Source organism: Paramisgurnus dabryanus, chromosome 18, assembly GCF_030506205.2.
Source record: "Paramisgurnus dabryanus chromosome 18, PD_genome_1.1, whole genome shotgun sequence".
NCBI lineage: Eukaryota > Metazoa > Chordata > Actinopteri > Cypriniformes > Cobitidae > Paramisgurnus > Paramisgurnus dabryanus.
The window spans coordinates 27,290,735-27,304,538 of NC_133354.1; the positions used below are offsets into that span (position 1 = coordinate 27,290,735).

Below are 13,804 nucleotides of genomic sequence, written 5' to 3' on the forward strand. Positions count from 1 at the left end.
AAAGACACATGACGTGTTTAAAGTCCTGCACTTAGTAGTTTTTTCTCTGCAGCATCTAAAGTTTGCTTATTATATGTTATTTCTCTCTCCAGAAACCACTCACGTGCATTTTTGTTTATGATAAGACTATAAAGGTGTGCGTGACGCGCTGTTCTTGTATGCTGGTGAATGATCTCATGACAAGCTCCCTTATCTCTGCTTCAGCCAGTTTGCAGACATTTTTCGCCGTGAATGTTGATCTGCATGTAAATCACTCATTTTAAAGAGCTGAACCGTAACTTTATTGTTGCGATGACATGCACATTCTTTCTACAGCATGCCCCTTATGGGATTGTTTCTGCGTCTTGTTCACACAGAGGGCTTTTCGGGAATGTTACTAGGTCCTCTTTCCAGGAGCGATCCCAGAACATTTACGGGCCATGTTTGTGTTCACACAGAAGCCTGTCTGCCAATTTTAAGTGTATTTTCTGTGACTAAAGTGCTGTGTGAATGAGGTTTTAGTTTCGTTGGTTCAACTTAAATAAGTTAATTCCTCTTTTTTTTACTCAAAAAAGCTGTGTATATTTTTTTAAGTTGAACGAACTCTTTTAAAGGCAAAAAATTTAAGCCAACCAGGTAATTTACTTAAATTTATAAATTTAAAGAACTTCACAGTTCACTTCTCAAATTTAAAGAACTATATATATATATATGCATAGCACAGAAGGATTTATTTAACTTTATACCGATTGACTTAAATTCAAAGACTAAAGACATGAAGATGAAAATTGAGAGTTTCATATGGCTGTAATTTTATTATTAAACCTGAAACAAACATGTCAGGCAAACTGTGCACAAATGCAAGACTGATGTCAGTGCAAGATGGTGTCCAAGACAGAAGTTTCAAATGATCTCAATAATACTTGGTAAAAGAGCACAAACTCTACTGAACATGTGATTCGAAACTACCGGTAGTTAGTGTTTTTGTGCTTTTAACCAGGCTCTGAAGTGTTCAATCTGAGCTATGACGCTATTCTTCGCAGTGCCACCAGGGGCGCTGTACTGTTCAACGCTACTGCTGTAGTCCCACACTGAAGAAATGTCAGCATCAAATAAAGGGCTAAACAGGGAGATAAAGGGGAGAATGTTAAACAAACGTAAATAAACAGCCCAGAGGCTTTAGATGTGCTTTGCGTTTGAATGTGCTTGCTGACCTGGCTGTTTGTAGGTCCTCTACAGTGAGTTGATTCAAGGGGACCTTTTTGGTCTCTGCGATATAGACGGCTTTTCCAGCACAGCTGTGGGCCTCTCTGAATGGCATCTAATGGATGAATGGAAGAGTTATAACTAAAGTACTTAAGCTGAAAAAATGCAGTAGCTATGTATATACTCACTCCTTTTCTGACCAGATGGTAAGCCAGATCCGTGGCCAGCATGTCTGGGCTGAGAGCCCCTTCCATTGACTTTTGGTTTACCTTAAATAACAGCACTGCGGTTAGACTCAACATACACTGTAAAAAATTCCTTTTGGCACTTAAAGTGAAGAGTTGCTATACATTATAAAATTTAAGTTGAATTAGCTTAAGTTTTTTTCAACTTTATTATTATATTTTATAGCAATTGTAAATTCAAGTTCATTAAACTTATAAATTTAAGTACAACAAGGATTTTGTACAGCAATAAATAAAGAATAAAAACGGAAAGAATTCCTTCATATTGCTCAAATTTTAGACAGTCAATAGACTAATATGTGCCCGAACACGTTTTGGATCATTTTTCAACATTTCCCCTGCTTAATATTTAACTTTGGCAACTGTTTTGTTCTTGTTTGTCACAACATTAACTTTGGTGAATGTTATAATGGTATAAACCCATCTCTTACTTCTAGAGTTGAAATGACACCTGTCGTCACCTGCAGCACAGCATGTACTGTGTCAAAGCTGTCAAACATGGCCTCTTTATCCTCCTACAGTAAAGAAACTTACTATGAAAAAAAATGTTTTAAAGTAAAATAATAAAACTATTTGTGTGTGATGTGTTATACCTGTAGGTCTTTGTTGTATGAGCTGGGTAAACCTTTTAGAGTCATCAGAAAGCCTGCACACTGTGGTACAGTCAAGGGGAATTTACATTAGATTATAAATATAACACACAAAATATAAAAATGATATTTTTGACTGCAACAAAAAAGGTGGATATCACAAAACATATCAAGAAAATGTCCAGGTCATATTCAATTCAAAAGAAAAAACAATTAAGACCAATAAGATTTCTAATGCTATGTACACAACAAATGCGGGGCATCGGGTTACTCGCTCTAGATTACTCGCGGGAACTTCGTGTCATGCGAATTTTTCGCTCGAGTTGAAAATATTCAACTTGGGCAAAGATGCGTTTGAGGCGAATAGCGCGTGTTTTCACGGAAAACACGGCGCTCATATCGCATCACCCCACGCAAGGATGCGTCTGATTGCGTCTTTGCGTTGACTTTGTATGTAATCTACTCACGCAAAACATTGAACTTGCATCTAGTGTAAACACACAGTTACACTGTGACCGTATTTTTTTATATAACAGTATTGTTTATTGTCGATTATTACACTGCACTCTAAAATGCTTTATTCTGATTGGCCAGTCCCAAAATTCTAATGTTTGTTATTCCAAGATAACAACCGCCTGAAACTAACAACACACGGCTGCAGATAAATTTGACAGATACAGTTTAATATTATACAAAAATGTAATATAAACATGTCTTTTAACATATTAACATTTACAAATTATTTAACCAAATAGTGTATTCATGACATTTGAACGTCTTGTCTTATCGTAAAGCCGAAAATAAATAGGTTTTTCTTGCGGAAGGTCTTATTTACTATAAATAAAATATTTCAAATCAATATGTAATTTCCCTTACCTTCTTTCTGAGATAAATAGCCTTGTACTAACCTGCTAAAGTATTGCTGTAATAAAAACTATTAGGGAAACAGTCAAAGTAAAGCATTAATGTGCCAAACTAATGTATGCCTTAATACCTGTGAGCTTTTTGCATTTTTATGCATTTTTTTGCATATTCAAATAAACCCAGATTTCCTAATACACTGTTGTTTGCCTAATTATTTTGTCTAATAAATCCCTTTTAAAGTTTGGTGTTTTGTCTATTGTTTACCATAGACCTCGTATTTGATTTTAATGGCCCACGCACTATTGGGGCTCCCAAAAGTTCATTTTTATTAGTAGTAACATGGGTGTAGTAGAGGGTCCAACCTCATATTATTTCACAGTGCCTAAAATTCCTAGTGGTCCCCCTGGGTTTATTAACGTGTCTTGTGTCTTACTCTGCCAAATACTCGTCCTGCTTTGCTTCGGATGAGCTCCAGGCTGTCTGCGTTCTTCTTTTGAGGCATCAGACTGCTTCCTGTGCTGCTCGCACAAATACAAACAACAGCACCGGATGACTACACGCATACAAAGAGCAGACAAAATCCCCCAGCACAATGCATACAGCCTGTGTATAGCAATCTGTTAACAGTAATGTGCAGTGCTTCTACATCAAGTGTTGTATGCCAAAGACAAAGTGTTGAATCCTGCCCTCTGTGGCACCCCATAACACGATTATATTGCTAATAAATAGTCAAAAATCATTCGTAATTACTAATTCACCAAATAACTAATGTCAGTTAACGTTCACAGACCAAACCTTTCACAGGTCATAAAGAATAACATTATGGGAAAAAATCCCCAAATTTGCTTAAACAACAGATGGCATGAGCTACAACACGCACTTACAATCATCCAGGCCAACAGTTAGGCTTAACTGAGAAGCCAAGTGTACCATAAAATCACTCGAATCAGGACTCGTTCATTAGCCGCAACGCCTGAAGCTCAACGGCAGCAGTTCTTGCACTTTGATGCTGGAAATGTGCGTATGTGACCGGTGTGCCAAGAGCATGTAGTAAACACAAAGGCTGCAAACTAATGTTCTGTATACGTTACAGAGTATTAAAGGGACACAATAATGTACACACAGGATTTGTTGTTGTTCATTGGGCAGCAAATAAGGAGCTACGATGCAAAAAACTCTAAATGCTACCTCCTTCAAAAATTACATATTGACCGAATTCTCCCAACACATATTATATGTTCATCAAATACTTTTGCTTTAAATCTGCTTAATCCCAGCCTCAGGCCACTCATAAATATCACTTTGTTGGCAGAATCCGCTAAAAGTAGATTTTTCAGCAAAGTCCTCTAAGTGAACTAAAGATAAACTGGATGAATTCCTACAAGTTTACAATAATTCATATGAAACCGTATGTTAATCGTGCAAAAACAATAATGAAATCCCACCCCTAACCCCAAGGTCACAGGGGTCGTGGCAAATCATATAAAAATGTATGAATTAATATGAATTAGCCAAATCATAAAATACGTACGAATTGCCACGAGACAACGTTGGTGGATCACATTTAAACTTGTGTCCCTTGTTAAAACCTGGACCCAAATTTGGCAATCACATTGATAACAGTGCCTCCTAAAGTGTGGTTCAGTTTCTTTTTACATTCTGACTTTCATCATTAGCAATGTTTCTAGTTGCATCTTTAGTGACTTTGCAACCGTTTACTGTCTTGTCAAAAGTTTTTTTTTTTGAAAGTTTTTTAGAAGTGGAGGTTTTGAATGTCGGACTACACTGCAAAAAGGATTTTGTGGTATTGCTGTTTCAACTTAATTTTAAGTTGACACAACTTGCAATTTGGTAATTATGAACTTAAAAAAACTTTTACTTGATGCTTAAGATCATCATTAGTGAGTTGACTTATTCATTCACTGTTTGATCAAAAAGTGAATGAAAAGCATTTTTTTCTGTTAATGATGTGATACTACAGTAGGAGATCCAGCACTTTCATAGCAGTTTATAATTCTGACAGATTTTAAGACAATTTGCACATAAAAAAGAAATCATTGTGCTATTTAGACACACAAACATCAAGTATCAGATTATAAATCACAACAATAGTGATAAAGAAAATAGTAAAAAAGTTAATTTATTCACAACACAGTGCATGCTGGGAATCCTGGATGTGATTTGTAATTTGTTGATACAGAGATGTTCTGGACGTTCAGTAGACGTTGGGAAAAAAAACGTCACCTGGTGTCACAGTCTGCACCTTCAGGGAGATGGTTCTCACTGCGGAACACAACATCCAGGGGGTGGGGTTGAATCTAGATCCAACTCCTCCCACTTTATATACTTTGTTCCGCCAAATGAACCAGTATATTTGTGTTGTTGCAGCCCGCAATTAGTTGCAACCTGTGGTCGCCAACGTTTGCTCTTATCAATTTTATTGTATGTTTGATTAATAATATAGTCGAGAAAGATTCATAATTTAGAAAGTATCACAGTTAGGTGTAAGGGGAGGTAAGGACACGTTCCCGAAAGTGTGATATCACTGAAGGGATTTATTTGTACATTATCCCACAGAAGCCTGTTTCCTAATGGCTGTAAGCAAAGACATGTTAAAACAAGTTCAATACAAGATAAACATTCAATTTATTAATTTCTAAATAACATGCCATAGCTGATATATTTTAATATTTATGCATATTTATACTGTAACCATTCATAGGTCTTAAACTGCATGTTGTAAGATTACTCGTAGTAGGCTTACTCGAAATGTTTTACTCCAAAACATTATAGCAAAAAACTTACATTTCACCCTAAAGGCACTACTTTTATTGTAGTCATAAGTAAAGTTCGTTTTTATGTCAAAAGAATAACTTAATTTAGTTCGACTTAATGCGGAAATGGTAACGCAGCAACACGTGTATGACGTGTTTTGTGGTAAAACTGCCGACCAATGGGATCTCTAGATCTGGATCCAGCTCCGCCCCTGGATCTGAATTCAACCCCGCCTCCTGGATGTCGTGTTCTGCAGTGAGGCGCTACTGCCTTCAGGGGACCAAAATGGAGCATGCAAAGAAGACGCACAAAAGATGTGGTTTGGACGTCACTTTGCGCAGTGGGTAATAACCATTTTAAAGAGAAATTAGGGTGATTTCACAACTGCCTTGTTTAGTTCGGTTGAATCGTACCAGAGTTCGCACCAAAAGCGGACTGAGACCACCTTAAAGACCGCGCATTCAAACGAACTCTAGAGCGGTTCGTTTGTGGTGAGAACACAATCTGAGATCAAACCGACATAACTGCAAAAGTACTGCTTTTTGGACTAAACCAGCTGCCATAGTCAGCTGGGCAGTGCATTATCGGATGAGGAAGTGTTTGTTGACAGTTTCTATTAGCAATATTAGCACAATGACAGATCGCGGACATACCTGGAGTTGCGAGGAGGTGTGGGCGGAGCCTCAGAAATTTGGTGTCTTCGCCGTTTGTAGTGCATTAAAACGTTGTTTTCAAGCTGCATCCGCGATTAATTCTGGAAATGAACAGTTTGTCTAGAGTGCTGTATACAAACTATGTATAACAACCACGGACATAATTACAGCACGCAGCCGTCTGTCCATGGAGTCTGCTATATTTTCCTTCTTTTTGTTTACTTCCGGGGTTCCGTTGGAATTTCACGCACGTTGATTCTTACCAATCGAGAAGCAGTTTAGGAAATAAGTTCAAATATATGTGGCCAATGAGTGATGTGGATCTTATCACATGACTGCATTTTGGTTTGTTTCAACTGGTGCGGACCAGAGCATTGTGGTGTGAAAAGGAACCAAAACTGTTAAAAAAGTTACATTGTATCATTTTTTGCTTTTGGTCCGGACCAAATGAACCGAACTACAGATGTGAAAAAACACCAAAAGGCCCAGATGCACTTAGGAGGTTTTGCATCTGAACTCCTCAAATGTTGCCCAAAATCTATTTCCTGTTAGACAGAAGCCTAAAAGTAGTCTGTATGTAGAACATCTAATTGAGAGCAAGCCCAAAATGATCAAAAATAAGTTCAAAGGTCCTGTGGTTTGAAAATAATTCAAAAATCACTAACCTCTCAATAAATGCTTATAATAACTGGACCTGGCAACACAGTCTAAAAGCCAAATCCATAATTAAGCTTGAAATTGATTAAGATGTGATGCAACACCTGAAGATGGCCAACTCATGCACATAGACCAAATAAAAAATAGCAGCAGATTATGTACTGGGTATACCCTCAATACAAAAGGCTTACTTTAATTCTGTTAATCTTAACCCTCTATATCTCACAGATAAGCATGTTAACCTTACCTGTATGCATCAGACAGTGTAATGAAGGAAAACTCCTTGGTATTGTACAAAATCAGATCCTCTGCCATCTTGCTGAGGTGCGTGAGACACATTGATCCCCAGAAGAGAAACTCCGCTGCCAATTTATTGGATTGAATGACATTAAAGGGAAATTTATTTTTTTGAAAACAGAATTATAATACTCTTAATGACTACTGTGGCAAATGTACAAACCTACAAAATCCCTCTGTCCAGTAGCATCCATGCTGTTAATACTGATCCCATCAAAGTCTAGTTCTGTGAAGCAATAAAAACCAGATGTAAAAAGGTGACCTTTTGACTTGTATACACAAACACATAGCACACATACGACTTCATATATCACTTATTATAAATGGAAGCTTCAAATCATGGGACACATTAATGTTTAATGTGAAACCTAAACAATAGGGAAGCAAATATCTGAAATGTAATGAACCTTTACAGAGAAGTTCTCTGTCGATGTTGAATGGATTCCCAGCAATGGCTCCGCTGCAAGGCAGAACAAGTCCTTATACTTTCCTTGAGTTCACATATGTAAATATAACTTAATGAGTTTTACTCTACGCAGTTAAAGTGTGTGGTTCTGTACACACAGAAAACTAACCTTCCTAGAGGCATCACATTAGTACGCTTCCTGATATCCTCCAGACGCTCCACATCCCTGCTTAGTGCCACTGCATGACTGTGTCAAATATAAAACAAAAATTTATTTTAAGCAATAGCAGAGTTATGTACTTTACGAGACATCTTTGAGAGATTGTCATAATTTCATAATTTGTAAAAAACATTTTTGGGGGAGAATATTGTGGTATATTTTACAAATGACTTATCTGTGAGCTTAAAAAAGAACCGCAAATCACCTCCCCTCCTCAAAATAATCTCTCATATGGTATGGCAGGTGGGCGGAGTCCAGGAAAAGATTGCGGCGATTAGCAAATAGCATCATGCTCCAAATTCAAACAATCCAATCAATTCTCAATGGACGAATCCAAGTCCTGCCCTACTTTTTTAAATTTCAGAAGCCATTTCCTCGGAAAACACCACAAGGAAAATACGAAAATCGTTACTTCCGTTTCATGGTGACTTTAAGGGGAGAGTTTACCCAAAAACAAAAATTTAGTCATCATTTAGTCACCCTAATGTTGTTCTGAAACTTTATGGGGCGGTTTCCCAGACAGGGATTAGAGAAGTCCTAGACTAAAAATCAGTGCCCTTTGTTTTGCCTCAAAATGCACACAAGTAATGATTTTTGTAAGACATGTTTGATAAAACTATTTATATTTCCTAATTAAACTAAGGTCTAATCCTGGTTTAAACTAATCCCTGTCTAGGAAACCACCCATATGATTTTTAAGAAAAGAACACACAAAATATTTTGATCATAGCTGGTAAGCACACTAGTTGACGTATCCACTGACTTCCATAGTAGGAAAAACAAATACTATGGAAGTCAATGGGTACCGTCAACTGTCTGCTTACCATTGCCAATGGTATTTTAAATATGGGTATGTCTCTTCAAAAATATAAAATATTTAGCAAAAAGCTGAAATAATTGCAATTTTGTAAATGAATTTTGTCAGAGATCAGATTCAGAATAATTTTAAAAACATACACGCCGTGTAAAATTAATAAAAAACTTTTTTGCTGCTTTTTATAAATTGGGTATAAATTGAGTGTTACAGATTACCATAAAAACTCGCCAGGAACACATTTTTTTCATGCAAATGTTTTTTCTTAATTGACAAGATAACTTGTCAATGGCGGGTAATGAGTTAAACAGTTGTCCCTTGTGGTTAAATTGTGCCCTGTTTAATGTCATTCCAGTTAACGAATAACTGTTGTTATGACGACGTGCTGTATGCCAAGTGATGCATCAACATGGTGAATGTAGTACATCTGAATTCATTCATACTATCCATATTCATAGTACCTACTGTGTTAACGGTCGATGAGTACTTCATCTAATTCAGTACCTACTGTCACAGGATGCGATTTCAGACGAAAATAACTCCCATCATTCCATAATCTTTACAGCGACATCAAGCAACGCCATTGTTGTTGTTTAGTGACCTCTAGTGGTGAAAATAATATTTTGTGTCTTTTATTCAAGAGCACCTGAGGATCCAGTGACTCCATCTGATCGGCTGGGCTCTCTGTGTGTGAGTGTATCCAGGAAACAGGATGTCGATCTCTCTGGTGTAAAACAATGAAAGATGATTTAGGATGGGTGTGTGGTAATTGCACATTAGTATCTAGTTAGTATCTGAGTTTATTTATTGTTTTATTATTTTATTAGGATCCCCATTAGCGGCCCATTTAATGGCAGCTAATCTTCCTGGGGTCCTCTTTAAAATTATTCACAACATAAAATTACACAAAGCAATAACAGCACAAATTACAATCAAAATAATTCAAACATTGCACTAACGTTCAGGGGAAAAAAAAGAAAAAAGAAAGCATTTGAAAGAACATGACAATTTCCAGCTGGCACTAGATCATTTGCAGCAATTCCTTGGTTACTGTCCTCTTAAATTTGTATTTGTTCTGAATTCTGCGTGATGAGACAGAAAGTCGATTCCAAATAGATATTGCTCGATAAAGTGATGTGCGTTTCAGAAAATTTGTCCTAGGAAGCGGAAGTTTTATATCACCACCTAGGGCCTGCCTGGTGGCATATAGGTGTCCACTTCCTACAAAAACAAGCTGCTCAGAGAGAAACTGTGGCTGTTTCATAAATATAGCATTCCACAATATTAAAATTAATCGTAATTTAATTTTGTTGTCAACTGTGAGCCAGGAAAGGCGTTTATGCATCAGGGCCATGCACGTTAGTCTTAAAAGAGCACTGGAGGACAGTCCTCGCCGCCCTATTGAGTCTCTTAAACCTCTGTAAATTCTTACACAGCAGCTCTTTCCACCATAGTGCTGATAAGCTGTAAAGTTTGTTTTTTCAGAGTGATAATAGCATCCCGAAGCCATAGCCGCATATCCGTTGCAACCTGTTTGACCAAAGAGGACAAATGGAAACACAAATCACAGTTTAGTATAGTCTGTTTAAGAAATAATAATTTCTCAAGTGCCATTCAGTCCAAGTCAAACCTGATCATTTCTGCTTCTGCCTGTGTGAAGCTTTCCAGCTGGATCACCAATAATCTCCTGTCAAAGGAAACTGATTAGAATTTTAGTATTTCCAACATTCCAAAACATTACAAGGTACATATCATGGTAACCAAATGACTTCATAATCCAGTGCTGCAATCTGGAAATGTAAAGATAATGTAAAAATATTACTGTCGGTTTTATCCTATCTACAATGCTGAATTTGGATTGAAAGTTAATGTTACTATTACTAGGTACGTTTACATGCAACCAAATAATCAGTTTGAAATCGTATCGATGGCTCAATCGGATCTAAAAATACGATTGAGGTCGATCAGATGCAAATTTCAATCTTATTAAAAGTAAAGTACCCTGACCTGTAATTCGATAATCAGGAGAAAAGTACGCTGGTTAAGCGTGAATCGTAGTATTTTATCGATCGGATGCAAAATGTCTTGTGCACATGCGCAGAAAAATTGTGTTTAAGTTAACGTCTTATATTTACCTCTTATTTACGTACCACATGATTCTCGTCACAGAAACATGCAATAGCAAGGTGATGGCAACACATATTATTAAGGTAATGGTGTCACGCGCTGTACATTCTGCAGGGTTCATGTCTTTCATAACATTGCATAAAGCAATAAAATAGCATTGTGCCTTTCAAAAAGTGTGTTTTCATTGCCTATATCTGAACACTGCTGTGTGCCGCGTTGCCAAGTCCTCTGCTTTTTGCGGCGTTCAGATTTGGGCTACTTCAAAATGGTTTCCGCAATTGATATTTTCTGCAGGTTAAAGATGAAACTATTTTGTGGATTAGTTATTGGTATTTGGGTTGTGAATAGTCATTGCGATGCTTTTGGACTAGTTTTGAATGTCCATTGGGTCTGTCAACCCAGACATTTGGATCAGAATGTACATGTAAATGAACATTTTAATCAGATTGCAATGTTTAGGGTTACTGTCATAACCTGCAATCAGATTAAATTCAGATGGATTGACACAATTTTGCACATGTAAACAAAGCTATTGAGTAGTGTTTGCATCTAACCTTCAGTCTGCGTTCATTGGCAGTGTGAATATCCTCATCTCCATCTTTGATTCTAAAATCACCTTTGTACCATTCATCGAAAACCTGATGAATTAGAGCAAATGTAAGATTCCATTTGTTTATAATATAAAGTAATCTAAAATGTATGATAATTAATACAACTTTTAATTACAAAACGTTTTGGTTCTTTTAATATATGGATGATTATGTAATTAAAAAGTACATTTGGGCTTGGTTTCACAGACAAGGCTTAGATAATGCCAGGACTAGGACTTGATGTTTAAGCATCCTTTTATAAACATGCCTTAGAAAAACATGTTACTGGTGTGTATCTTGAGACAAATCAGTGGCACTGGTATATTTTAACATATGTCAGTGCAAGTTATTTTCAGTTGAGACAACTCAAACATGTGTTTTAGTGTAGGATTAGCCTTAAAGGGATAGTTTGCCCAAAAAGAAAATTCAGTCATCATTTACTCTCATGTTGTTACAAACCTGTATACATTTCTTTGTTCTGATGAACAATTCTGAAGAATGTTTTAACCAAACCAATCGTGGGCCTCATTCACTTCCATGGTATTCTTTTTTCCTAATATGTAACCAGTTTGGTTAGAAACATTTCTCAAAATATCTTCCTTCGTGTTCACCAGAACAAAGAAATTTATACAGGTTTGTAACAACATGAGGGAAAAAATGTTGACAGAACTTGTTGGGTGAACTGTCCCTTTAAGCCTTGTCTGTGAAACCGAGGGTGGGTGTCCACAAAGACATTATGTTTGTGTCTGTGTGTATGATAGCCATTTCTGTTACACACTGTCAACCCTGTTACTTTGTAACAGAGTTGACACTGACTAATCATGATTTTCAGTTACATAAGAAAATTACAAAATATATATTATTTTTATGGCATAAAATCTTGAGATCAATGACAATGTGTACCAAATTATGAAAATAAATAATTAAAAGGATAACCATTTGAAAAAGCATAAAAAATATGATTTTGGATACCAAATGTATATAATCACCCATGAAGTTGCTTTAGTGAAGTTTACAATAGGCAGTTGCAAGACCTCTGTCATGCAATTTGTATGTGATCTAAGATTCAGATTTAAAGAGGGAATGAACTATGGTACAGTGTAGTGGTAAATATTTACACCAGATCTGTGCTCAGTGTGAACTTGAGGAATGAACTTGAGGAATGTGACACAATTAACAGTGAAATCATTTATACTGCACACTGAAACGGGCTCATGAAGTAAGACAGAGTGATGTATAAAAATATAATCACCTTGTCAAGGCCTGTAAGGATCTGTTTCATCTCGTCTTCAGTGACCAAACCTGCTTTTTGTAACGCTTTGACATATGCTTTACTTCCTTTAATATCAGCCTGCCACATGCGCTGGTCATACGCTATAGAAGCATTGAACTTTTCCATTATTGGGTCGATGTTTCCTACAAATCGACCACCCCATAATTTATTTCCCTGTTGGACACAGAATACAAAAAGTCGGTGCTGACAGATCTGAAAAGTTTGACAAACACACATAGCGCATTATTTTCAGACTGTCTTCTATTCAGATAGATGAACGATTTTTACCTCTGAACCGGCCATAGCAACCGTCAAAGTCTCGTGCGACGAGTGCAACCCTAGCACTGAAATGCAAATAAATAGCAAACTAACAAACACGTATATTTACGCAAAATAATAATTCTAATGTTTGAGCATTAAATTGGGAAAATGAATGCCATACGCTTTGAACGATCTGTGAAAATGTGAAAAGCGTTTCTTCCTCGCCTATTTTGGGAAGGCACAAGCTCTGCCCATATTATGCAAATGAGTGCCAGCAAACCAACCCAAAGCTTTAGAGACGTTAATTTTTACGGAGCGCATCATCTGTACCTCTGTACCGAGGTCTGAAGAAGGACCGCCCTCCGAAAGAGAAGACGCGTTCATGCTGCTTTGGTCCGATGCTGCGATACGTCAACGACGCCTCCATATTAGCCCGGGCAAGAGTAAAACAAGTTAATGAGACACTGCTTTTCTCCCAGCGTTTTTGTTTGATTTGAAAGTTTATTTCCTAACCTACTATGTATGTTTTTGTTGTGCAATTCAGATTTTTTTGTTTTTCTTGTCTTTTTCTTTCTTTATTTTTTTTAAAAATATAATATAATACATATATAAATATAATATTTTAAAGTCCCATGTGCTGAAAAAAATGTTTTTATTGTCGTTTATATGTCTGTGTGGCGTTTTTAATATGCTTAAAGACAAAATATGTGAAAATTCTTAATTAACACCATTGCTAATTTTTTTCTCCATTATATTTGAGTTTTCCCACGGTTTGAAACCTTGGTTTTGGTTCACTAAAGAGACCGTTTACAGTTTTACAATATCAGATAAGGTTTACATAAATTGG

General features: G+C 36.6%; 1 protein-coding gene across 1 annotated transcript; it reads right to left on the minus strand.

Moving 5' to 3' along the window:
- Positions 1–774: 774 nt before the first annotated feature.
- Positions 775–13,225, minus strand: asl (argininosuccinate lyase). Its single transcript, XM_065287534.2, has 16 exons — positions 12,985–13,225; positions 12,676–12,870; positions 11,388–11,471; positions 10,337–10,393; positions 10,139–10,236; positions 9,353–9,430; positions 7,842–7,919; positions 7,674–7,726; positions 7,430–7,492; positions 7,217–7,331; positions 3,318–3,402; positions 2,024–2,083; positions 1,862–1,945; positions 1,374–1,454; positions 1,194–1,300; positions 775–1,099 (listed from the first exon to the last, which is right to left on the minus strand). The coding sequence occupies exons 1-16, from the start codon at positions 12,997–12,999 to the stop codon at positions 955–957; spliced, it is 1,398 nt and encodes a 465-aa protein (XP_065143606.1). The 5' UTR covers positions 13,000–13,225; the 3' UTR covers positions 775–954.
- Positions 13,226–13,804: the final 579 nt, after the last annotated feature.